Raw genomic sequence first — 25,286 nt, forward strand, 5'->3', positions numbered from 1 at the left:
GTGGACGGGGCGATCCCGGGCTGGGGCGGGGCCAGGGCTGGGGCGAGTCGTAATATAGAGCCAGCACTGCCCGCTAGCAGCACAGCGCGGAGACTGGAGCCCTAGGGCCCGCCCGAGCATCAGAGTGTCCACTAGTCCCCGCTATCCCGGCCCTGCGCCCCTCCGGCCATAGCTGCGGGTGAGTGTGGACCTCCCTAAGAGCGCAGGGTGGATGCGGGCGACCCAGCTCTTGCCGGCTTTACTTCTCCTTACTCGCTGCCCCGGCTCGGCTGCGGCTGCACGCTGAGTCACCGCGCTCCGTGCCCATGTGTTCCCCTGCGGGGACCAGTGCAGGCTGCGCCACGACCTCTGAGCCTCCAGAGAGGATAGACGGCCGGGCCTGGGGAGCCTGGTCACCGCGGGCTCTTCCCGCAGGGGACTTAGGGGCTCCAGCCCTGAACTGCAGTAACCCACCCGGTCCGCCTTCACGCGCTCCTGCGCTTCTTCCCCTGACTTCTCCTTCCCTTGTAGAGCCGCTGTCTAGAGCCCCAGCCTCGCCACCATGAGAGTCCTGCTGGCATGCCTGCTCCTCTGCGCCCTGGTCGTGAGCGACTCCGAGGTGAGTGGCTTCCCTGCTTTTGACTCTTGGCGGCAGGAGGAGGGGGCTTGCAAGACCCCTGAAAAGTGCTGGGGAAGGGAGGGGCTGCATAGGAAGCTGGAGTCCTCCGAATTCCATCAACAGCAGGTCCAAACCCTCCCCGGGAAATAGAACAGGTGTGGCATTGGGGCCTTGAGAACCAAGGGAGCTTGCACTTTTCGGCAAGGGAGGAAGAAGCCGCAGGGACTGCCCCAACCTGCTGGTATCTGATTTGTGAAGCTTGCTTGAGTCAATTCATTTCTCCCTGCTAGAAGCTGATGATCTTCCATTTGAGGGATAGTTAGACATGAACAGGGTAAGGAGAGAGGGAACTGGAGGGAAGGCTGAGTTTGGGGACTGGGGCCAGTTTATCCTCACCCTGGGGTCCCAGGAACATGGGTCCTTTGGTGAACTTTTCCTTTCAATCTCTCCCCCCGCCTGCATCTCTTCCAGGGCAGCCATGAACTTCATCAAGTGTCTGGTGCATGTGAGTATCCACCCCTTGCACAATATCTGGTTGCACAGATATCTTGGAAAAGCCTCAGGAGGCAGCCCCTCCCTGTCCCTGCTGGCTCCCCCTTTGCCTCCGCCTATGCTCCTTGCTTACCCCCCAACCTTTGTGTTCTCCAGCGAAGTGTGGCTGTCTGAATGGAGGAAAATGTGTGTCCTACAAGTACTTCTCCAACATTCAGCGATGCAACTGCCCAAAGAAATTCCAAGGGGAACACTGTGAGATAGGTATGGGGATCCTGACTCCAACTGGGGAGGAGGGGGCACCAGAGACTTGGGGGCAGGGAGACATGGGTGGGATGCAAGAGCAGGCAGGAGTTAGGAGGTAGAGTGGGGGGCATCCTTATCCTCATGTGATTCACAGTCAAACATGAACACACACTATCTCATGAAGCTGGGGCTGCACAAATGTGAGGTGGGGATGGAAGGAGGCCCCTTCTAGTATCTTCTGCCTCACTGAAATCATGTGAGGCCTGACAGGATCTCTAAAATGCCTGTCTGAACTTCCTTCTCTTTCTAATATTCTCATCCTCACATCCTCCCATAGATACATCGAAAACCTGCTATCAGGGGAATGGTCACTCTTACCGAGGGAAGGCCAACACTGACACCAGCGGCCGGCCCTGCCTGGCCTGGAACTCTGCCACCGTCCTTCTGAAAACGTACCATGCCCACAGACCTGATGCCCTTCAGCTGGGACTGGGGAAACACAATTATTGCAGGTGAGGTGGGGGCAGCAAGGACCCTCCTCATGGCCTCACAGAAACCCTCGTTACCATCTTTTCTGCTTGCCAAGTGCTGGCCATAGCATGAGAAAATTAAGGCCTCTGGTTGAGTCTTCCCTGGAGGGGAGGACACAGAAAAGGCATTCTGGGTTGGAATGGCACCCTTCTCCCCTCTGTGTTGCCAGGAACCCAGACAATCAGAGAAGGCCCTGGTGCTATGTGAAGGTTGGCCTAATGCAGATTGTCCAGGAGTGCATGGTGCACAACTGCTCTTCTGGTGAGTGTCACTGGCCTGTTTATGATGGTGGGTGGAAGGGGACAAACTCATTTGTTCCCTTATTCCATCATAGGAGGGATGAGGAGGGAGGCCTGCCTGGCCCTGAAAAACTGGAAGGTCAGAGGACCAGGAGAAGGACACTTTATCCTCCCTCCCTCCCCAAGATATCACTTTCTTTCTCCTCCAGGAAAAAGTGCCCTCTCTCCTCCAGAAAAGTTACAGTGCGGCCAGAAGGCTCTGAGGCCCCGCTTTAAGATTGTTGGGGGAGAATTCACCACCATCGAGAACCAGCCTTGGTTTGCAGCCATCTATAGGAGGCACCGTGCAGGCTCTGTCACCTACGTGTGCGGGGGCAGCCTCATCAGCCCCTGCTGGGTGGTCAGCGCCACACACTGCTTCATGTATGTCCCTCTGTCTCTTCTCCCTGACCCTCCTGCCCTACCCCAAACAAATCCCTTCCTCCTTCCCAGCAAAAGATTCCCCTTATTTCTACCCCCTCGGCCTCTCTCTCTATGACCCATGGCCTTGGGGACAAGTGATGCTCTGAGGTCGCTGTGGTGGGGAGGGGGAAGTGACAGGATCTCATGAGATCAGACTGACTGATCTCCCTCCCACAGTGGTTACCAAAAGGAGGAGGACTACATTGTCTACCTGGGTCGGTCAAAGCTTAACTCCATCACGCCTGGCGAGATGAAGTTTGAGGTGGAAAAGCTCATCTTACGTGAGGACTACAGTGCTGACACCCTTGCTCACCACAATGATATTGGTGAGTGGAAAACCCTCATCTGCCGTGATGATGATAGCTGTGGGAGTGGGGGTCTGAGAAGAGACCCAAGTGTGAAGTTGGGGTTGTAGGGGAACTTGAAGACCCTGCTTTACACAACAAAGGAGTGGTGGGGAAGGGTTCAGAGTGGAAAACATGAGGGGCCTGGTGCTCCTCTGTAGAGTCCCTGAATTTCCAAACAGGTATCCTCCTCTGGGTGGCAATGGCCCTGACGGCATATAGCTTGGGCTGGGATGCCCCTTCCATTGCTGGATGGAGCCTCTGTCTGTCCCAGAATATAGAACTTGGAGAGATTATTGGGCTGGATTTCAGCCCAGCTACCTCAGCCAGGGCTTTATGAGCTGTTTTTTGCAGGAAAAAACTCATACAGCTGTATGCAGTTGCCCTGGCTGTCCAAGGCTTTGTCAGCAGCTGGAACAAAGTCCTTGAAGCATGGGACAGGGGAGACTTGTTTCAGGTGACAAGCTACCAGCAGACCTCCCAGGATGACCTCTGACTCTGACATAGGGATAGACAGCCATTCCCTCAGGGTTTGGAGGGGAGAGATGGTGACCACCTGACTAGGTGGTGATCTTTCCCCTCTGACCCCTTCCTGCTCCCCCAGCCTTGCTGAAGATCCGTTCCAGCACGGGCCAGTGTGCACAGCCATCCCGGTCCATACAGGTCATCTGCCTGCCCCCAGCGAATGAGGATGCCCGTTTTGGCACAAGCTGTGAGATTACTGGCTTTGGAAAAGAGAATCCCTGTAAGTGACATTTGGGTCTGGCTGAGAGGGTCCTGAGGGAGTGTTGTAACCTGGAAGTGAGCTCAGCTTGATCAAGGGAGGACTGTGGATGTAGAGATGGGAGCACCGTGGAGGCAGTAGGTGGGTCCAGGGATGGAGTAGGGAGCATTGTTTAGGGAATGATGAGCCATAAATTTAAGTGGGTGAGGGATGAGAGACTATAGGTGGGGTAAAGACTTAGATGTGGGTGGAAAAAATAAGGGCTTTCCCTGGTAGGGACACTTTTTCGTCCCCTCCCTGGCAGACAGTCCCAACAGACACGTTTTAATGTACATTCCTCCCTGTTTCCTCCATCTAGCTGACTATATCTATTCAGAGCAGCTGAAAATGGCTGTTGTGAAGCTGGTTTCCCACAGGGAGTGTCAGCAGCCCCACTACTATGGCACTGAAGTCACCAACAAAATGCTGTGTGCAGCTGACCCACAGTGGGAAACAGATTCCTGCCAGGTGAGAGTTCCAAGCATCTTTCTCCATCACCCCTAGATCTCCCAGGGCTCCTGGGCCTGTCCCTACCAGCTTTGGGGAGCCTCTCTCCAGTCAAAATCCCAAGAAGCCAGGACCAGGGGTTCAGGTCTTAGAAGGTTTAAACCAGTCCTTATGTATTTACCAAACATTTGTCAAGAGCCTGGCTCTATGCTAGGCACTTCAGACTCAGGAAGGGAGGGGGACTAAGACCCTAAGAAAGAGAAAACAACAGAAAATAACACAATTCAGTGCTCAGAGTGTGGTGTGAATTATAAATGATCAGCTGTTTAGGAGAGGGATGTGAGCACCAACTAGATGGTCACCGAGGGGGGCACTTTAGAGAGAATGTGACTCAATAGGAATTTGAGGAGGCAGAGGAAAGAAAAGAGAGCATTTCAGTTGCAAGATACAAAAATGAGAATGAGCACGGCATATTTTGGGATGGGAAGGAGAAGTAGGGTCTGAAAATGTAGGTGGAACTGTAGATAACAGGACTTTGAAAGCCAAGCAGGGGATTTTTAAACTTGATGTGGTAGGAGATGGGGAGTCACTAAGGACTTTGACTCTAGGAAACTCTCCCTTCTCTCTCGGGCATGATTGGGTGGTAGGATCAGATGGCCCCCTTCTCACTTCTCCCAGGGCTCACCTTTTGTGTCTTTGGCTTAACAGGGAGACTCAGGGGGGCCGCTGGTCTGCTTCACCCAAGGCCGCATGACTCTGACTGGGATTGTGAGCTGGGGCCGTGAATGTGCCATGAAGGAAAAGCCAGGCGTCTACACAAGGGTCTCAAGCTTCCTGCCCTGGATCCACACTCACATTGGGGGAGAGAATGGCCTAGCCCTCTGAGGGCCCCCAGAGAACCAAGGGAAGAGACGGGTACCACCCACTCCCACAGTGACTGTCATTTTTGCAGTAGGGCCATCTGCACAGCTATATATAATGAAGAGACTGAGGAAGATGAGCTCTGCAGAGGTGGTTTTGCTTGTGCTGCCCATCAGGGTGAGTGACAGTAGCTTCACCCTCAGATACACGTCTGGGTGCTGGACACCCAGATCTCCCCTGGCCAGGATGGAAGGGTGGTCCTGAACCAGAATGGTATTGTCGTTTTCTGGACTAAAGCTTCCTGGAGTTAAAAATGGCATCTCCTGTGCATAGGTGGAAGGAGAGCCAGCTCCCTGGCAGTGGGCCATTGATGAGGCCCACTGTTGGGAAATGAATAATTTCCCAATTAGGAAGTGTAACAGAACTGAGGTCTCTTGAGAGAGCTTGGCCAATGCAGGAACAGTGGTTTGGAGAGTAAGGACACTAAATGACTTGAGGGAAGGGCTCTGACATTCCATGAATGTATCAGGAAATGTTATATACGTGTGTGTATGTTGGCACACTTGTGCACAGGCTGTGTCAGTGTAAGAGCTGGTGTTCTGTGTCTGACTGCACGTCTAGATACTTCCCCAAATCGTATGGACTGTCACATCACACAGAATGGCCTGTTTGGAGAGGTTGTGGGGCCTCTTGGGTCTCCCAGGCAATGATACATATAAATGTATCATTCTGGGGCACAGACTGTGACCAGCACTAAATTTCCAGTTTCACGTTCACATAGATGTCCATTCTTGGCCAGTTATCCCTTCTGACCTTCCAGCCGAGTTCATCCAATCCTCACTGAGTGAGGTGAGGACCATTCCTGTACACTGAATATTTAATAATTATATTCTGGTATTTTTATTTATATCTATTTTTGTAATTTTGAATAAGTATGATTGATCAAATGTGATTTTTCTGAAGATTTTGGCTCTTCCCTCGTGCTTGTATGGGAGGGAGTTGGGAGCATAAAAAGTAGAAAATGACGATGGTGGAATGCACCCGAGTTTCCTGGGGGGCTATATCTGGACTTAATGGGGCTTTGGGAGGAGAGGCTAGGAGACTTGTAGAACAGACCCTCCATAGCACATAAGGTACAAAAATGTGCCCCAAGCCAGAAGTCCACAGCTTGGTAAATGGTGTGCAGGTTTTGTCAACTCCCAGTTCCCTCCTCAGCCTGATGCCTTTGTGCAGTGCACATCTTGTACAACGTTACATGGTGATCCTACCATATACTCTTCACTCTGCCCCCAACAATCCTTGGGCTGACTTCAACCAAGGGGGACATGTGCATGAGTGAAAATTGATGATCCCAAACCCAGCCCAGCTTGAGTCTGTGGCATTCAGGAAACAGAAGACATAATTTCCCATCATCTGTGCATGGGGCTGGTGCTGAGTTTCCTCAGTGTGTGTTAATGAAGCTCATGACTAGCCTTTGCTATCCCTAATATCAGGAAGCTCAGAATCTAAAGCTGGGTGATATCCTAATGGGCGTGTACATATATTTTGAACCAAACATCAACTTCTTAAGAACTGGATGTAGAAGGTAGGTCAGGAGTTACAGTTGGATGCCAAAATTTTGGAATTTCCAAGCTATGCTAGTGAGTTTTGGCAGTGTTTCTTAGCCAAGTCACCTGCGAACTTAAAAAAAAAAATATATATATATATGTTTATGCTCCACCCACAGAGATTGTGATTCAGGTCAGGGCTGGTGCCAGGGCTCGTGATTTTAGAAAAATTCCCTAGATGTTTCTGATATGCAGCCCTGATTGAGATCCATTGGCGACAATTGGCCAGATTATGTGAAGGGCCCAATAAATTCAAGATATGGTCAGCATATGTTCTCTGCATGAACAGTTAGATTTCTGAGTGGGGTTTGGGGGCACAAGGTCTCCTGGGCTTCCTGTTCAGAGGATCCCTAGACAATGGACCCCTGGAGGGCAAGGACCCAGAGCATTCAGCTTTTAATCCCCATAATCCAGCATGTTTCATTCAGTATGATGCAGTGGTTCAGAGCATAGATTTTGGAGTCAGGTGGCCTGGACTAGATTCCTGGCTCTAAAATACTAGCTGTATGACTTGGGAAAAACTCTTAACCTTTTGTGCCTCAGTTTCCTCATCTGTATAAAAGAGATATCTACCTCCTAGGATTGTTATAAGGATTCATGCGTTCATAAATCTCTTAGTCATAATCCTGGCACCTAGTAAAGGCACAAAAACAGTGGCTACTACTACAAAACTCTGTAAATTCTCATAGAATTGAATGGGAACCCCTTCCCCTCTTTACCCCAGGATTGCATAGGTGTATTTTGTGGAAGCTGAAACCTGCTAGGAGAGAAAAGGCAAGATGTGAAGCTAAGGAGCCCAGCCCAGGCTGAGTTGCTGCTCAGCCTCTGCATACCCCCCAGGGGCCAAGAAAGATCTTGTTCCAACATGAACAGCGCCAGCATCAGGGCTCACAGACACTGAAAACAGGAAGTATGAGCGCCACTGGTGGGTTGAGCAATGCACTGCTAACAATCTTCAGACCATTTCCCAGCCACCTGACCGACCCCCAGCCAGCTGCTACCTCTTCCCAGTCACAGACCTCACTCCGGGCTAGCAGGGATCAGCCACTTCTCCAGCAACCAGTTTCAAGGCTCCAGATACGACCCTGTCACTCACTTTAGGGACTACCTTTTTCTAGTGCTCCCTAAGTGCTGGACATTGTGCTAAGTTCTTCACCTATTATCTGGTTTAATCCTTATAACAATCCTATGGGGAAGGTGCCATCCTTAGCCCCATTTAACAGCAGAGAAAATGGAGATACAGAGAGGTTAGGTGACTTGCCCAAGGCAACGTGGCTGGTAAGTAGCAGAGCAAGGGTTCAGACCCAGGCAGCTGGCTCCAGAGTGCACAGGCCCAGCACTCTCAGCAGGGCCCAACCTGAGGGAAGGTTAGCAGCCCTCTTTTCAAGCTCCCTACTTCAGGGATGCTGGGTGCAGGGAGGCTAAGTGTATCAGAATTTCAACCCTGGCCTAGATTATAATTCTTTCCTCTTAAAAGATTCCCAGGCCAAATGAGCAAATCACACTCAGCCAGTTTCAAAGTTTCAAAGTAAAACTTTACCCTTCTCAAGCAAACCTCAGCCTTTTTGGTTGAAACCTGATTTCATTGAAGTGGTTTTTGTTTTCACCAGAACCCCTCCTTCTGAAATAGTCTGTGGCTCATTCTATTATCAGGACTCAACTTGATTTCCACTCATGCTCTGCCTTTCCCAAGCCAACCCCGCACAACAACAACACCCCTGAATACACCCCTCCACCCTCACCCCTGTTTGTCCACCTTCCTCCCCAGCTGCTGACATTTGAGCCTGCCCTTTGAATCACAGTGAGAGGAGTTTGCTGAGGCGTTCTTTAAATAACAGTACTACTGAGGTATACTAAATCACATACCATACAATTCACCCATTTAAAGTGTGCAACTCAATGATTTTTAGTATATTCACAGAGTTGTGCAACTATCACCACAATCAATTTTAGAACATTTTCATCACCTCAAAAAGAAACCCCATACCGGGGAAGAGGGATAAATCAGGAGCTTGGGATTAACATACACACACTACTATATATAAGATAGATAACCAACAAGGACCTACTGTATAGCACAGGGAACTCTACTCAATGTTCTGTGATAACCTATATGAGAAAAGAATCGGAAAAAGAATGAATATATGTATATGTATAACTGAATCACTTTGCTGTACACCTGAAACTAACACAACATTGTAAATCAACTATAATCCAATAAAATTTTAAAAAAAGAAACCCTATACCTATTAGTAATCACTCCGATTTTCTCCCCAACCCCCTCAGCCCCTAATCTACTTTCTGTCTCTATGAGTTTGCCTATTCTGGACATTTCATATAAATAGAATCATGTAACATCTAGTCTTTTGTGACTGACTTCTCTCCCTACCATGTTTTCCAGTTTCATCCATGTTGCAGCATGTATTAGTACTGATGCTGAGTTTTAAGTAGCAAATTGGGAGAAAAGATAGTCTAGGCCCCCTTCCGACCTTGCAGTCCCATTGGGAGTCATTCAACAACCTTAAAAAAAATTTTTTTTAAGGACCTTGACACCAGGCACTGTTTTAGATGCTGGGGATACAGGAATGAATAGGACATAGTGCTAGTCCTCAAGGAGCTCACAACTTTGCGAAGGAGACAGAACGATGACCACAGTTTAATGTGATAAAAATTGTAATATTTTTGCTATAATAAAAGTATGTATAAATGTGTGGAACAATGATGAGGAAGCAAGTAATTCTGCCTTGGCAAATCAAGGGAGACTTTCCAGAGGAGGTGATATTTTACCTGGGCCTGCAAAGATGCACAGAAATTTGCCAAACAAGGAGGAGAAAGGCATTCCAGGCATAGGGAAGATAATGAAGGCATGAAAAGAAAAGCAAGGTGTTCTCAAGAAGTGATGAATAAACTGTTGTGGTAGAGGAAAGAGTTGAAGGGGCAGTGAGCAAGCATGGAGTAGGGGTGGGGGTAAGGAGCTGCTGGGATCCAGCAGGTGAGGACCCTTAGGCAGGGCTGATACTTAGTAGCAGGTGCCAGTACTGCTCAGTCTCTAAAACACTGATGTCCCAAGATCCACACACACCCCACCCCTGACATGGTCCCCTGCCACTCAGCCTCTTTCCAGTTCTTCATAATCCAGCAACCACAGGGTTAATGCCTGGCAGAGGGCCCCTAGCAGGGGCCTCTGAGATTCCTTCCCTCCTCCAGCTGCCTTCCATGTGTTGGTACTCTGAAGTCCTGCTAGTTAAATATTTTGAATAATACTTCTTGCCCTCAGGTAGTAAATCTAGAAGGTTAATTAAGGTCAAGGAGACATAAAAAGTTTTTTTCTCTGAACTAAAAATTTCCACCCAATTGTAAAAGTAACTATAAAAGTAAAATGCTTCCATAGCATTCCACAGCCATTTTTTAAAATTAATTTTTATTGTAGTATAGTTGCTTTACAAGGTTGTGTTAGTTTCTGCTGTGCAGCAAAGTGAATCAGTTATATGTATACATATATCCACTCTTTTTTAGATTCCCTTCCCATTTAGTTCACCACAGAGTATTGAGTAGAGTTCCCTGTACTATACAGTAGGCTCTCATTAGTTACCTATTTTATACATAGTAGTGTATATATGTCAATCCCAATCTCCCAATTCATCCCCTCTTCACCCCCCCAGCCATTGTTAACATCTCTAGCTTCTTGGGTCTCCTTTGCCATCTCAACCTCCTCTACTTAGCCCTGAATATTGGGTTCCCCAAGACCAGACCCTAGACCAGCTCCTCTTCCCACCCTAAACTTTCTCCCACACAGTCTTATTCACACCCAGGCTTAAATTACCATCAATCAACAGTTGATTTACAATGATTATCTCCAGCCAGACCTCTCCTCTGAGATCCAAACCCTTACTTTCCATTGTCTACTTGACGTCCTCTTTTGGTTTTCACATATAGGACACTTCAAACCCAACCTGCTCCGAACCAGCCCTGTCTTCAGGACCCAACCCGACGGGCTTCTTCCATTACTCTCTGTCTCGGGTGATGGCACCACTTCCATTCACATCCAGAAACCTAAGAGTCATCCAGATGCTTCTCTCCTTTCACTGCGCACCCCCTACCATCCCATCCATCTCCAAATCCTGGCAATTTGCCTAAGAGTTCTTTAAATTTATTTTATTTATTTATTTATTTATTTTTGGCCCCGTTGGGTCTTCGTTGCTGCGCGTGGGCTTTTCTCTAGTTGCGGCAAGCGCGGGCCACTCCTCGCAGCGGTGCGCAGGCCTCTCATCATGGTGGCCTCTTCTGTTGTGGAGCATGGGCTCCAGGTGCGTGGGCTTCAGCAGTTGTGGCGCACGGGCCTAGTTGCTCTGTGGCAGGTGGGATCTTCCCGAACCAGGGCTCGAACCCGTGTCCCCTTCATTGGCAGGAGGATTCTTAACCACTGCACCACCAGGGAAGCCCTGCTTAAGAGTTCTTGAGGTCATCCATGTCTCTCCATTTTCACCACCGCCATTAGCTGAGCTCATCCCACCATCAACTCTTGCCTAGACCACCACAATAGCTTCCCAACTGGCCTCCCCCATTGACTATCTCTCTTTTCACTCCCCCCACACCCCCACCAATCCATTCTGCTCATCTGAAGCAAGAAATCTTTGAAAATGCAAATGTGCTTAATAACTCCCATTGCTCCTGGCTGGCTAGCTTGGGCAGGGTCCAGCCCCTACCTCCTCTTTAGCTCCACCTGGCACCAACCTCTCCCAGGCTTGCCCTACTCAGCCATTCTCTTACTCATCAGTTCCTCTCTCACCACAGGGCCCTTGTTAGTCATGTTCCTTCTGAGTGGGACTTTCTTCGACTGGTTAAGTTCTTCCTCATGCTTCAGAGATCTCTTTGCCAAGGAAGTCTTTCCTGGGTTGCCTCTAACTATAGAAGGTCTCACTATTTTGTCTACAGTCTCATTACACTATGTATCACCTCTTTGATGCACTTGTCACTGTTGCAATTTTACTTCTGCTGCATCACTATTTGATTAACGTTTGCTTTTCCCCACCAAAATGTAACCTCCATGAGGGACAGTGTGTGGTTTTTTTTTGGTTTTTAAATTAGTTATTTATTTATTTTTGGCTGCGTTGGGTCTTCGTTGCTGTGCTCCAGTTTTCTCTAGCTGTGGCGAGTGGGGGCTACTCTTCATTGTGGTGCACAGGCTTCTCATTGTGGTGGCTTCTCTTTGGCTTCTCTTGCTGCAGAGCATGGGCTCTAGGCACGCGGGCTTCAGTAGTTGTGGCTCGCGGGCTCTAGAGCGCAGGCTCAGTAGTTTGTGGTGCACGGGCTTAGTTGCTCTGCAGCATGTGGGATCTTCCTGGACCAGGGATCGAACCTGTGTCCCATGCATTGGCAGGCAGATTCTTAACCACTGCACCACCAGGGAAGTCCTGACAGTGTGTTTTGATCACCACTAAATCCCCAGCATCAAGCATGATGTCTAGAATATGGCAGATATTTAATAAATGTTTACTGAATGAATGCATTCTGATGTTTCCATTTTTTCTCTGCTTCTTTTTTACATAGTTGTGTTCACACTCTATACATAATTTTGTATCTTGTCCTTTGCTTTTGTCATATTTTGTCATAAGCCATTTCCTGTGGTATTGCAAATCTCTCCAAGAGAGAGATTATGTACAATGTAGTTAATAACACCCATCCAACCTACCTTTCTGGATTGAGGCATCATAAAGTATGTGAAAGTTATTTGTAATCTATACGTACATATGAGACAGTATTATTTGCATTAAAAAGGAAATGGGGGTGAAATTTCTCTCTGGTGCCCTCTCCACCATTGCCCTTATACCTCTTTTCCTCAGGCATTTTTTTTTTTTTTTTTTTGGTGCCCTTGTTCTGCCTGACCACCTTGTTAAGGTCTAAAATAACTCATTAACTTTAATATGCTACCAGCCCAAAGAGTTTACATTTTTTAAAAGGACTTCTAAATGAAGGGCATTACAGCCAATTTGGTGAGATTTGGGGGCTGAGAGAGGACTCAAGATATTCACTGATTCATTGGTTTATTCTCACTCATTTCACTCATTCATTTAACAAACATTTATCGAGAGTTGGTCATGGGCCTGGCACTGTGCTGTGTACTGGGTGTAGAGATGAAAGCCCCAGTCTCAGCTTCAATGGGCTAAAGGTAAAGTGACGGACAGACAAGCAAATGAACAGACTACAGTGAGAGCACAGCTATGAGGAAGATGTGTGAGATGGGCATGGAGGGCTAACAGTGGAGTCTCAAAGGGCAAATACGGAAGGGACAAATGACAATCTGAGTACAGGAAACAGTATGTGCAAACGTAAAGAGGAAGGAGAATGCATGAAGCCCTCAAGGAACTGCACGTAGTTCAAGTGGATGGGCTATACAGGGCCAATGTTAGAGAGGCAATTTGGCTGGAGGAATTGCCGAGAGCTGAAACCTGAGGGCCTAGAGGACCCTGCCTGCCACATGAAGGACTTTGGATTTTATTGTAATGGGGAGTCATTAGAAAGTTTGGAGCATGTGACAGCAGTGTGAAAGATTTGAGTAAAAGAAGATTCTTTGGCCCAGATGAGACTATGGGCAGGGAAAACCAGCTCAGAGACTAGTACAATTAGCCAGGTAGGAGCTGAAGAGTGTCTGAAGCAGGGCAGTGGCAGTGATGTGGGAGGGGAGGGTACAGATATGGGAGATTTGGGGGGGATAGGATAGACTTGGAGTCTGGATGGGGTGAAAGGAGGAGAAGGATGTATCATTTGGTTTAGCCTCCTGCCTTTGGATAAGTAAGATACTGCGTAATTTTACAGGTGAGAAACTGAGGTTTCACTGTAAGTGATTTCCCTAAAGCCATATCTAGTGGGTAGTTGACCGAACTAGAGTTACTACTGGTGCAATTTTGAGGATCAGTATCTACAGGGCAAGCTAGACCTGCTGATGATGGCCTATGTGACTCTGTCCACTCAATTGGAAAAATCCTCATCACCATAATCACCAAGTGGTGATGTCATCCAAACCTGTGGGGGTTGACGCTTGTTTCCTAAACATCCCAGGTCTGTTCAGCCCTGTGACTGTGGTTCTGACTGAAGGAATTTCTCCAAAATCTCCCAGTCCTGTGATGCACTGTCAGTGAACTGGTGGATGGGTCCGTGGTATGTATAAGGGGATTAGCAGATGCTGTATCTAGCTGTTTGCCTTATGGCGTCCTAGAACTGAGACATGACTTCTGGTGTTCGGGAAGATCATATGCACTTGGCACATAACCAAGTTCTGCATGCAGGGTGTGAAGGTGAAGTCGATTTTGTAAGAACTCTGGCTGATGGTGTTTTCAACCCAATCCCTCCATCCCCCTTTTCTGTGGTCTGCCAATTGCCTTTACTTTCTCACTCCCTCTGAATATAAAGGAAAGGGAATGACTTTCCTTTCTCACCTGGCTCTTCTCATCCTCGCTCTGCAGTCTCTTTAGCTCTCTCTTTCCAGAGCTGGCGTCAGTGCCACGGGTGAACAGGACTCTAGCTCCAGTTGGGCTTTCCCCCTGATTAGCCTGGTGACATGGGTCAGCCCCTACCTCAGATTTTCTCTTACTCCTCACTACACCTGTATACCTCTTTCCGTCACAGGCTGAGAGGCTGTGCCTGGGGAACTCTAAGCTTTTGAGCCCCAGGGGAGCTGGACATATATGTGGAGTTAACAGCTATCGATCAGATCACTTTTATTCTCCACTGGAATTTGGCCACCATCCCTGGCCTTGGAGAGCTATTAGAATTCTGCCAGATGCCCCAATGGTAAGCTTACCAGAAGTCCTGCTCTGACAGCCGCCCCTTCTTGTAGCCCCATCACATCAAGACTCCCTCAGGCATTTACCTTGGCCCTTTCTCTCTCCTTAGCTGGACTACTTCATGGCTGAGAGAATGAGGAGGAAGGATGGACAGAGGCACGGGGTGGGATAAACACTTTGCTTAGAACATCCATCTAAAGCAGTGGCTCTCCAAGTACGGTCCTTAAATCAGCAACTTCAGATCACCTAGCACATGTTAGAAGTGCAAAATTATCAGGTCCCACTCAAACCTACTGAATCAGCAACTCTAGAGGTGGGGCCCAGCAATCTGTGTTTTAACAAGACCTCCAGGTGATTCTGTTACATACTCAAGTTTGAGAACCACCCATCTAAGGCATTGATTCTCAGACTTCAGTATGCACACTGAACCACCTGGGGAGCTTGTTAACCATAACGTGGTTAAACAAAACTGGATTGGTATCTGGGCAACTGTATTTTTAGCAAGCTCCCTAGGTGATTCTGGTATTCATCAAAGATTGAGAATCGCTGATCTAAGGAATTCATTTTATCAGTTAACTGAGTCTCCTGGGGAGGGAGCAGACAGAAGGCTGTGGAAATGTCTCTCAAAGTTCCAAATGCCACCTGCATCTGAACTTCTGGGGAGCTTGTTAGAAAAGCAGGATCTGAGTATCAGATGTATTGACCCCAAATCTCTGGACCTGAGGACCTGGCAGCCACATTCAGAGTTCTCCAGGTGATTCTTACGCGTGTGAAAGTTTGATAACCCCGGAGCAACAGGTCCGCAGGCATTCTGAATGATGGATGCATGTTAGAATCACCTGGGGAACTTTAACAGTGACCTGATATCTGAACCCCACCTCCAGAGAGTCTGCTTTAATTGGTCTGGGATGGGGCTTCAATATTTTATACAAGTCGTCCCTCCCACCCCACCCAAGTGATTTTAATGTATCGTTAGGGTTAAGAACCATCAGGTTAAAGGATGATGCAGATCTGGGAAGAATCAGGAAACAAGAGAAAGCAAAGGAGTGCCAAGGAAACAATTGGTGGAATCCTGTGGGGGAGGTTAGAAATGTCAAGTTGGAAATCGGGAGGAGATAGAAAGGTGGGAAGGGCCTCAGGTGGGAGGGGGAGTAGGTTGGCTTGAGTGGTGTGGAGCTTGGTGTAGGAAAAGTGTTAGTGTATTAGTTTTCTACTGCTGCTGTAACACATTACCACAAATTTAGTGACTTAAAATAACATAAAGGCATTATTTTACAATTCTGGAGGTCAGAAATCCCAAATGGGTCAGCAGGGCTGAATTCCTTCTGGAGATTCTAGGGGAGCAGAATCCATTTCCTTGCCTTTTCTAGCTTCTAGAGGCTACCCACATTCCTTAGCTCATGACTCCACATCACTCTGACCTTTGCTTCTGGCATCACATCTCCCTCTCTCACTCTGACTCTCCTGTTTCCCTCTTACAAAGATCCCCTTATACACTGTGATTATGTCAGTCCTACCCAGATAATCTAGAATAATCTCCCCATCTCAAGATCCTTAACTTAATCACATCTGCAAAGTCCCTTTTTTCATGTAAGCTAACATAGTCATAGATTCCAGGGATTAGGATGTGGATATTCTTGAGGGTCATTATTTGGCCTACAACAGTCTGCTCTCTGGCCCCCAAAGATTCACAATCATCACATATGCAAAATACACTCACCCCCATTCCAACATCCTCCCAAATCTCGACCCATTAGAGCATGAACTCAAAGCCTAAAATCCCATCACCTCAAAAGCCCCAACTTTCATCATCTAAATATTCTTAAATAAGGTATGAGTGAGGCACTGGATATAATCCATCCTAAGACCCATGTTCTCTCCATCTATGAACCTGTGAAACTCAAGAAACAAGTTATCTGCTTCTAGGAATAGGCATAGGATAATAGTTATAGACATTCTCATTTAAAAAGGGAGAAAATGGAAGGAAAAAAGAAGTCACTGGTCCCAAGAAATGTCAAAATACTGCTGGGCAAACTCCATTAGGTTTCAAGGATTGAGAATAATCCTCTGTGGCTCAAGGCTCTGTCCTCTGGGGTTGCCCCTCCTCTCTCAGAGTCATTCTTCCTTTTACTTGAAGGGTAACTTATGTTTGCAGCAAGAACTTTTATCACCCTGTTTCCTGCCTGTGGAATGTTGAGAGTCTGATAATCTTCTTTCATTTTGTTTCTCTGTCACTTTCAGTCCAAATTCAGTCCAAATCAGTTTCTACTGATAGAAAATTCTTAAGAACCTTGTGGGTCTCCCATGTATGTCATAGGCATTCACTCCATTAGATAAAAGTCTCCTCCACAGATTTTTCTTGGATGATCCCATCTCTATCTCTGGATTCTGCTGAGATGGTTGTTGGGGATCCATGAGTAACATGCCCAATCCATTGTAAGAGCATTTTGTAGTAATAAATGCTCTGACTTTTTGTATTAGCAGAAGGTCGTCCAGCCACAAATTTGACTTTCTCTCTAGAGTATTGTTTCCTGAGAGTGAATCTGCTAATTATAACATCTTTTCCAATCTGGATAGGGTGAGAATTTCCCAGACCACTAAGTCCTGGTTCCTTTTTATTCAGAGTTCTTCCCTCAATTTACTTCTTTCCTCTCACATTTTACTATAAAGATCAAACATAAATCAGATTGCACCTTCAACACTTTGCTTGGATATCTCCTAAGCTAAAAACCCAAGTTCATTCCTCACAAGTTCTGCTTTCCATAAAACTATAGGATACAATTCAGCTAAGTTTCTGCCACTATATAACAAAGACACCCCCCTCTCCAGTTTCCAATAAAATACTCCTCACTTCCAGGCCTTCACCAGCTGTACCTTCAATGTCCATATTTTTACAAATATTCTGTTTATGATTTAGATATTATCTAAAACAATATAAATTTTCTCTACTGTGCTCTTCACTTTCTTCTTATCCCTCACCAGTAGAGTTTTTAACATCCATAGTTCTACTAACAGGCTGTTCAAGACAACCTAGGCTTTTTCTATCATGCTTCTAAAAATTCTTCCATTCACTGCCTACTGCCCAATTCCAAAGCCACTTAGTTTTTAGGGTATTTGTTACATCAGTGCCCTACTCCTGGTACCAAAATCTACATTAGTTTCCAATTTCTGCTATAACAAAGGACCACAAATATAGTAGCTTAGAATAATACAAATGTATTATCTTACAGTTCTAGAGGTCAAAAGTCGAAAATGAATCAGCAGGACTGGAGGGTCTAGGTAGAATCTATTTCCTTGCCTTTTCCAGCTTCTAAAGGCTGCCCACATTCCTTGGCTCATGGTCCCATAACACTCTGACCTCTGCTTCCTTCATTACATCCCTTCCTCTCACTCTGGTCCTTCTGTTTCCGTCTAAAGGACCCTTGTGATTATATTGGGTCCACCTGGATAATTCAGGACAATCTCCCCATCTCAAGATCCTTAACTTAATCATATCTGCAAAGTCTCCTTTGCCATATAAGGTAACATATTCATAAGTCCCAGGGATTAGGATGTTGACATCTTTGGGAGGCCACTATTTGCCTACTATAGTTAGCACAGCTTAATGGGAGTGGAAATAGTTGCTTCAGGGACACTGAAAGTCAAGCAGAGGTGAAGGTCCCCAGTCTGCAATCCAGCTTCTCCCAGGGCTGGGTTGGTCATGTCTGGCTGGCTCCAGGAAGTCCCTGGCGTGGCTGAGATGTTTGGTCAGTCACATGTTTATTGGTGTTCCTCAGGCCCTGGACTTTCTCCTCTACTCAGAGAGAGGAGAAGGGAAATGACATTTACTGAGGGCCCACCAAGTGCCTGGAACATAGACAGGCAAAGGAGCCCCAGATTCTTGATTCTCTATCCTAAGGCCTTGCCCCTGGCCTGGGACTCCAAAGTCCCTCGTAGAGCAGGGGTTCTTAGCATCCATAATCAGACTTGTAGTGGTCCCTGCAACCCCCAACGGCTAATCTCCTTCCTGGGCAGGCAGCTGTGTCATGTTGGGCAGCACCTTTCCCTCCCAGGCACCTGTGTGTGACTCAGACCCCCAGGTAAAGCCCAACCCAATGGGAAGTGACTAAGCATCGAACTTGCTTCCTCTTACAGGGGAGAGAGGAGGAAGCCTGAAGCTGGGCCTGGCCCTCCCCCTCACTCAGATTTCTCAAGATAGTGAGGGAGAGGGTAGGGCTTTGCAGGTGACCGCACCAGGGAAGGTCCCCTAGAGCATCCCCACACTTCTGCTTTTACTGTGTGTGTGTGTGTGTGTGTGTGTGTGTGTGTGTGTTTGTACAGTTTAGGAGATTTGAGGGTGGTGGGCATGCTGGGATCTACCAGATTTTCCCACCTTCTACCTTGCTGCCTTTGAGGAGAGTCTAAAGTTTGTTTCCTGCACCCAATGAGACAATTTTCTTGAGTATGGAAAGTGGGATTTGGGGAATCAGGAGGACTCTTGCCTATTGCCCAGGTTGGAGTCCTGACAGTGCTACATTACAAAGGCTCTGTTTAAAATGCATAGTTGGACATCTGTGGAAGGTTGCATGGCACTGTAGTTGTCTCTAGGAAGGGAAAGTGGGTGGTTGGAGGACAGGAAAGGGAGCCTTACTTTTCTCTCTTACTCTTCTTTGATAACTTTTAAATTTTGTTCCATTTGCAAGTACTCCCTATTCAAACAGAAAGAATAATACATGTTTACCCGAGAAAGAAGAGAAAAAGAGAATCCTTTTCCATATTAGTGCTAAAGTAATTCACAGTGTTAGTCATTGACTGGACAAGCACTATGGCATCCTGTTGGACATCAGGCACTGTACTAGGTACTGGAGACTCTGCAGAGAGCAATGCAGCATCCCTCGCTTCACAGAGATCCCCGTCGGGAGAGTGATTGAGACAGAGAACCAGGCAATGACCACGCAATGTCAGAAGCGTGATGATGGGGAAGGTGCAAAGAAGGCTCCTCTGGCCAGACTCGGGGAGAGGAAGCCTTCCTGGACCTGGTGCTGTCCATGCTGAGACTCGAAGTGTACATAGGAGTTAGCCAGGGGAGAAGAGAGAACCAGGCATACGGAACATCACAACAAGTACAAAGACTGCAGGAGCCATAAAAAAATCTTGGTTGCTTCCCTGGAATTGCAAGCACTCATTAGCTCTGGAGTGTTGAGTTTGGAGGGAGTGTTGGAGAAATGAAGTTAAAGAGGTAAGGTCAGATCATGAAGTGTTTTATAAACAAGTTTAAGATCAGTTAGTGGTCACTTTGAAGGCAGGTGTGGAGCACCTAGGGACAGGGGTTAATAATAACCCACAGGTATTGGAATGCTCTTTTATGCCAAACACTATAATCTTTTTACATAAGTTTCTTCATTTAATCCTCCCAGCAAGCCTGAGATATTTACCATTATTTTTTCTCTATTTTATGAGTGAGGAAACTGAGGCTTAGAGAGGTTAAATTCAGTGGGAAACATTACAGGGTCACACAGGAAATACTATAGATGTCTCAGCACACAGCTAGCCCAGGGCAAAGCTGGGGTCTCTCCGAGGCACTCACTCAGTCTGCAATGCTACTTCCTCATTCAGATAGAGCAGTGGTTCTCAACAGGGAGTGATTTTGCCCCTCAGGAGACATCTGGCAGTGTCTGGAAACATTTTTGGCTGTTTACAGCTAGGGGGATGCTACTGGCATCTAGTGGGTAACTAACATCCTACAAAAGACAGTCACACACAGCAAAGAATTATCTGGTCCCAAATGTCAATAGTGCCAAGGTTGAGAAATCCTGAGACAGAGAATGAATTGTAAAGGGCAGACATAGGGAGGTAGCCAGAGGGTGAGCGTGAGAGTTTTAGAAAAAACTTTTTTTTAAGGACTTGTGTATACTGTACTTACAGCAGCAAGAGACAGGGGTCAGTGGCAACAAAGCCCTGGATGGACCGGACACATCCTTTTCCCAGTATGCTCCTGCTGCTCCCAAGCACCAGTTTTAAGAGTTCAGAGAAAACCAATGATGAATTATCCTAGAGTTACCCAGAGCTAACTCTGAAGAGTTTCCCGCCACCTGATAGACCCAGGACTGTTAAGGGATACTAGCCAAGATGACTGCCTCCTCACAACCCTATTCTGATAGGCCAGGGCTCCCAGCTCTGATCCTGATGACACATGGTATTGGAGCCCAACATTTTTGGTCAATGCATAATTTCAACAAATGATAACAAGCAGCAGCCAAGAGACCAGAGACACAAGAAGAATATTGCAAACCTTATTGCCTGAATATGCTATTCTCACAAGTATCCCTTCCACCGGGGTCAAGAGAGAATATTTGGTGGGTTACCTGCCTATTCACTGATTTAACACACAGGCCAGGAGCCCTCCCTTGTCTTTCTACCTGTAAACTCCAGACTCCTATAAAGTGGGTCTTTATAGGAAGCATGTAAAAACTCAGAGGATGAGGCAAAACACTGCCTTAGTTTCGAGGATGTTTTGTGTTGGGTACTTGTACTCCTGAGTGCTTTAGATCAGCGGTCCCCAGCCTTTTTGGCACCAGGGGCCGGTTTCATGGAAAACAATTTTTCCACGAACCAGGGGTGGGGGTATGGTTCTGGCAGTAATGCACGCGACGGTTCAGGCGGTAATGCTAGCGATGGAGAGTGATGGGGAGCGGCAGATGAACTTTGCTGGCTCACTCTCCCTCCACTCACCTCCTGCTGTGCGGCCCGGTTTGGTTCCTAACAGGCCAAGGACAGGTGGTTGGGGACCCCTGCTTTAGATCCTGCATATCTCTCGGTTTCCAATCTTTACCTGAACTCTTAACTGTTTCCCTCCTGGCTCTTGTCTGGCTCTGCGGTTTGACTCTCAACAGATGTGTCTGTCCTAATTGGGCTTTCCAGCAGACCTTGTCCCTGTTCCAGGCCTACATGAGTCATCAAAGTCTTGCCTCTGTCTTCCCTATTATAGCTTTTCATCTTGCCCACTCTCTTAGCCCTGAGAGTGAGGAAAAGTTGTCCCTAGGGCCTAGGATCTAAGAGCGCTCAGGAAGATCCACCTTTTCCTGCATCTGAGAGTCCATTCTTAGACAGTTAAATTCTTCTAAACATCCTGTGTTTCCCAAAGTGTCCACATGGAAATTCCGGGAGGTGTTAGTAGATACTAAGTGGAACAAAGATTTTTGTAGCCAAATAAGTTTGGGGAATGCTCTGTGGACTTAGTTTCTTGTCTACAACAAGGCTTCTCAGAGCCCTTGAAATACTATGTTCAGAATAAAGGTCCAATAAGGGCATTTATACAGTTCACAATCCATTACCCCAAACCCTTGGGATGAGATGTATTTGGAATTCAGAATTTTTCAGATTTCAATAAGGTAATGTGGTGAATATGCTATTTATCCTCTAGCATCCCCAGCAGAGTGGGACAGGCCCTGTAATCACATATTTCTGCAGAAAAACTTCTGGATAGTCACACTAAGTAGATTAAATAAAGAATCTGAAAACTTACAGATCAATTTAGGTCAGGTTCTGTCCCTGAGTTATGAAAAAGCTTTTGGTTTTCAGGACTTTTTGGACTTCAACATTGTGGATAAAGGATTGTGAACCTGTGTATGAAGCCCCACCAAATATATTTTGGCCACAGAACCCCCCTTTTCCAGGAGCATCCAAGAGGAATAGCATCCCCAGACTCTTGACACCCGAGCTATTGGTCTGCAAAGCAACTTTCCCAGGGGAGGGAACACACTGTGGCCTTGCCAGGCACTCACATTAGCCTCATCATCTCTGGTGACAACTAGATGACATGTGGATTCTAATAGCTGAACAAGGAGGTGGAGGTTGAAAGACTGAGCACCCACCAGACACAGCAGATCTGGCTGGGTAGTCATGGTGCTCAGCCTTCAGGTCCTGGGTGGAAAAAAGGTGCATGAGGAAGAGCAGCACTGTGGAAACATGGGCTAGTGCTTTCCTCCTAGCACTCTTCCACATTTTTCAAATTGCTTTAAAAAACTTCACTTTTTTCCCTCCCTGGTTATTGTTTTCTACTGCAAGGAGTTGTTCTGAGTGCTGCTGAGGGACAGAGGCAGGCCCAGTGCTGATGTTCACCCTGAGGGCAAGATGCTGGGTCCCTGATAAGATGGCTTCCTGTTGCTCTGGCATCATTTTTCTAGCCCAGAGTTGAGGTGCGGTTGTGGGGCGCACATGAGGCCAGTGTCCCCTGGGTTAGGAGGAGGATGCTGGATTTCTGGAATATTTCCAGGAAGACTTCCTGCTTTGACAAAAACAACACAAACACAGGATAAGGGTCTGGGGCCTAAGGGGAGGGAATAATGAACCAGAGTGGAGACTTTGTGATGGAGGCTTGTACAGAGAACAGCCAGGTACAGAGAAGCTTTCCCCTCGCCATCCAGCTATGCTCCTCCGGCCAGCGGAGAGCATTTCTCCACTGAGGGTGACAGGTTGGGAGCTGGAAGAGGGGGACCAGTAACTCTTGAACCCTCTCCACCTTCCTCTTATCCACTCTGCACTTAGTGTCATATTTCACTGTGGCCTGGTCCATGGAGGGTGGGGGTGGAGAGGGGACAGTGGACAAGTGGCCATTTAGCTAGAGCCTCACGTTTATGAAGGGCCTCAAATACAGACCTTAAATGTGTGGGGTTTTAGATCCATCAAAGAGCTACACTCAGCCTCACTCACTGGGATTAGCAGAAAACATGCATCCCAAACTTGTCCCATTACCAGATCACCAGCTGTAGTGTGCTGTAAACGATTATTATTTTCATATGGCTTGTGAATTGCACCATTATGCTGCATTATATGTGTGTATGTATGTGTGTATGGGGGGGGGGTCACAAGCTTTAATTTACTAAGTATAAACATTTGAAATAGACCACAATTTAGTAACTATTTTTTGGCAATTAAAAAACATCAGGAGCCAAAAAATATGGAAGTAGTAAACATATTTTAAAAAATAATAAAATGGAAATAGTCTGGCCCTATCTTCACATCTGAGAAGGATAAGGGGAACTCCAAGCAGGAGGCTCAGAGCGCTTGTCCCAGCTGGGTGCTTGGACTCAGAGCTTCTAGAGGACAGGGTATTCTGCCAGCCTCTGGGACCTCCTTTCACTGCTCTGGCCAACTCTGGCTTCATCTGCATCACTCTAGCGGCCTCTGCTGGGTTGGGGGTGAAGGGCGACCAAGGATCAGGTGGCGCTCAGAACTCTGGCTGGGAAGCTGGGTGGAATTGCCTAATGGGCAGTGCGAGGGCCTTGGTATCAGAAGGGACTCAAAGAAGATAAGATCTGACGACCTCAAGGTTGTTTATGCCATGCTCTGGTTTAACTGTTCTGATAGTGGTGCTGAGGAAGGGAGGCAAGTCCAGATCTGAAGGCAAGATGGCTGCACCCAGGAAGAGAAATATTCTATTGCTGGGTGGGGATTCATGACTCAATTTCTTCTCTTCTGACTCCTTTCTCCATATAGTGACCACCAAAGGGCCTGGCCTCTCTGAGAAGGGCAGCCATCCTCCTCCATACAGCTGGTCATGACCCCTCTGATTCAGAGAGAGAGACCAGGAAGAGTTGCTGAGGCCTCCTGGCCACGGCTGAGTTCTGTGATCCAGCTTTTACTAAGGGACCTTGTTCTGAGGGCAAGTGGGAGCCTTACCCAGCCAGTTAATGAAAATCCTTCTTGTGCATGTGGCATTTATCCCTGTGAGGTAGATGGTAGCGTCAGGCCCCCAAACCCTTCTTTGAACATACTGGTGATCAAGTGGGTCTCAGTGAGTATTGGGGATAAAAATAACACACGGGAGCCCACAGCTTAGTGCAGCTGCCATGGCTAGTGACAGAAGCTGGTATCAGGTTATTGAGAAAATAGAGCCTTTTAGGTCTGGCCAAGGCTCACTTCAAACAGACAGAGGTTGTCGTCATCATGAGTAAAGCAGTTTACACCCCAACAGCTTGCTTTCCCTCTTCACTCTGTTTCTCATTCAACATTGCAGATGGAAACTTTAAACTGTAGAAAAAGCAGCTTAGTTTCATATGGACTAAGAACACTTATGTGTGAACTTTGGGTCCTTAAGTCACTAGTGGTAGCAGCCTTCCCCAGTTCTGCCTGTTTCTCTTGCTTTGTATATTACCCAGGGCCTATAAGAGCTGTGGCAGATCTAACCCCTCAAGGCCACGGGCAGGTTCAGAGGTTTCTGAAATCATGCCATTCCTCTACTCATATGCCCGGGTCAGCCCGGGCTGCTTGATGGCACAGGGTCTTATCACAGTTGTGGATTTCACAGAACACAGACGGTGGCTCAACCACAAAATGGTGGTTGGCTTTATCAATGGATAGTAAAGATGAAAAGCATATTTACAGTAATTGAAAAAACCTATTTCTGGAGCAGTCTGTATCTAGGAATCAGATTTGCTCAGACTCAGGATTACTACCTGCAATGTACAGGAAACTCCCGAAGATCAACAAGAAAAAACACCAGAAATCCAATGGAAAAGTGAGCAATGGATAAATTAGGAAATCATAGAAGGGAAATCAGAAGAGCTGGCAAGTGTGTAAAGATATGCTCAACCTTAGAAGCATTCTGAGTGATGCAAATTAAAACATGATATCACTTTGCATCATTAGATTGGCAAAAATTAGACAAGTCATATATCACTTACCAAGTGTTGGCAAGGATGTGGGGAAAACGGAACCATTGCTGGTGGGAGTATAAACTTGTAGAACTATTCTAGAAGCCATCTGACTCTATTTCATGAATTTAAATATGCTATACCCAAAGAGCCAGCGATCCCACTCTTGGGTATATTGCTCGCCCAAAACTCTCAAACAGGCCCATAATGGAACATAAACAAGTATATTTGTCGGTGGATTGTGTGTGGAGGCAAACCTGGGTGTCATCCCTGGAGAA

At 47.1% G+C, this 25,286-nt stretch overlaps 1 protein-coding gene across 1 annotated transcript; it reads left to right on the forward strand.

The window, feature by feature from the left end:
• Nucleotides 1–36: 36 nt before the first annotated feature.
• On the forward strand, nucleotides 37–8,833 carry PLAU (plasminogen activator, urokinase). Its single transcript, XM_082408775.1, has 11 exons — nucleotides 37–178; nucleotides 511–598; nucleotides 1,070–1,103; nucleotides 1,247–1,354; nucleotides 1,674–1,848; nucleotides 2,037–2,128; nucleotides 2,316–2,529; nucleotides 2,746–2,894; nucleotides 3,517–3,657; nucleotides 3,995–4,143; nucleotides 4,831–8,833. Exons 2-11 carry the CDS (start codon nucleotides 542–544, stop codon nucleotides 5,005–5,007), a joined length of 1,296 nt encoding a protein of 431 aa, XP_082264901.1. The 5' UTR covers nucleotides 37–178; nucleotides 511–541; the 3' UTR covers nucleotides 5,008–8,833.
• Nucleotides 8,834–25,286: the final 16,453 nt, after the last annotated feature.

Source organism: Balaenoptera borealis (genome assembly GCF_965194805.1).
Source record: "Balaenoptera borealis genome assembly, chromosome: 10".
Taxonomy (NCBI): Eukaryota; Metazoa; Chordata; class Mammalia; order Artiodactyla; family Balaenopteridae; genus Balaenoptera; species Balaenoptera borealis.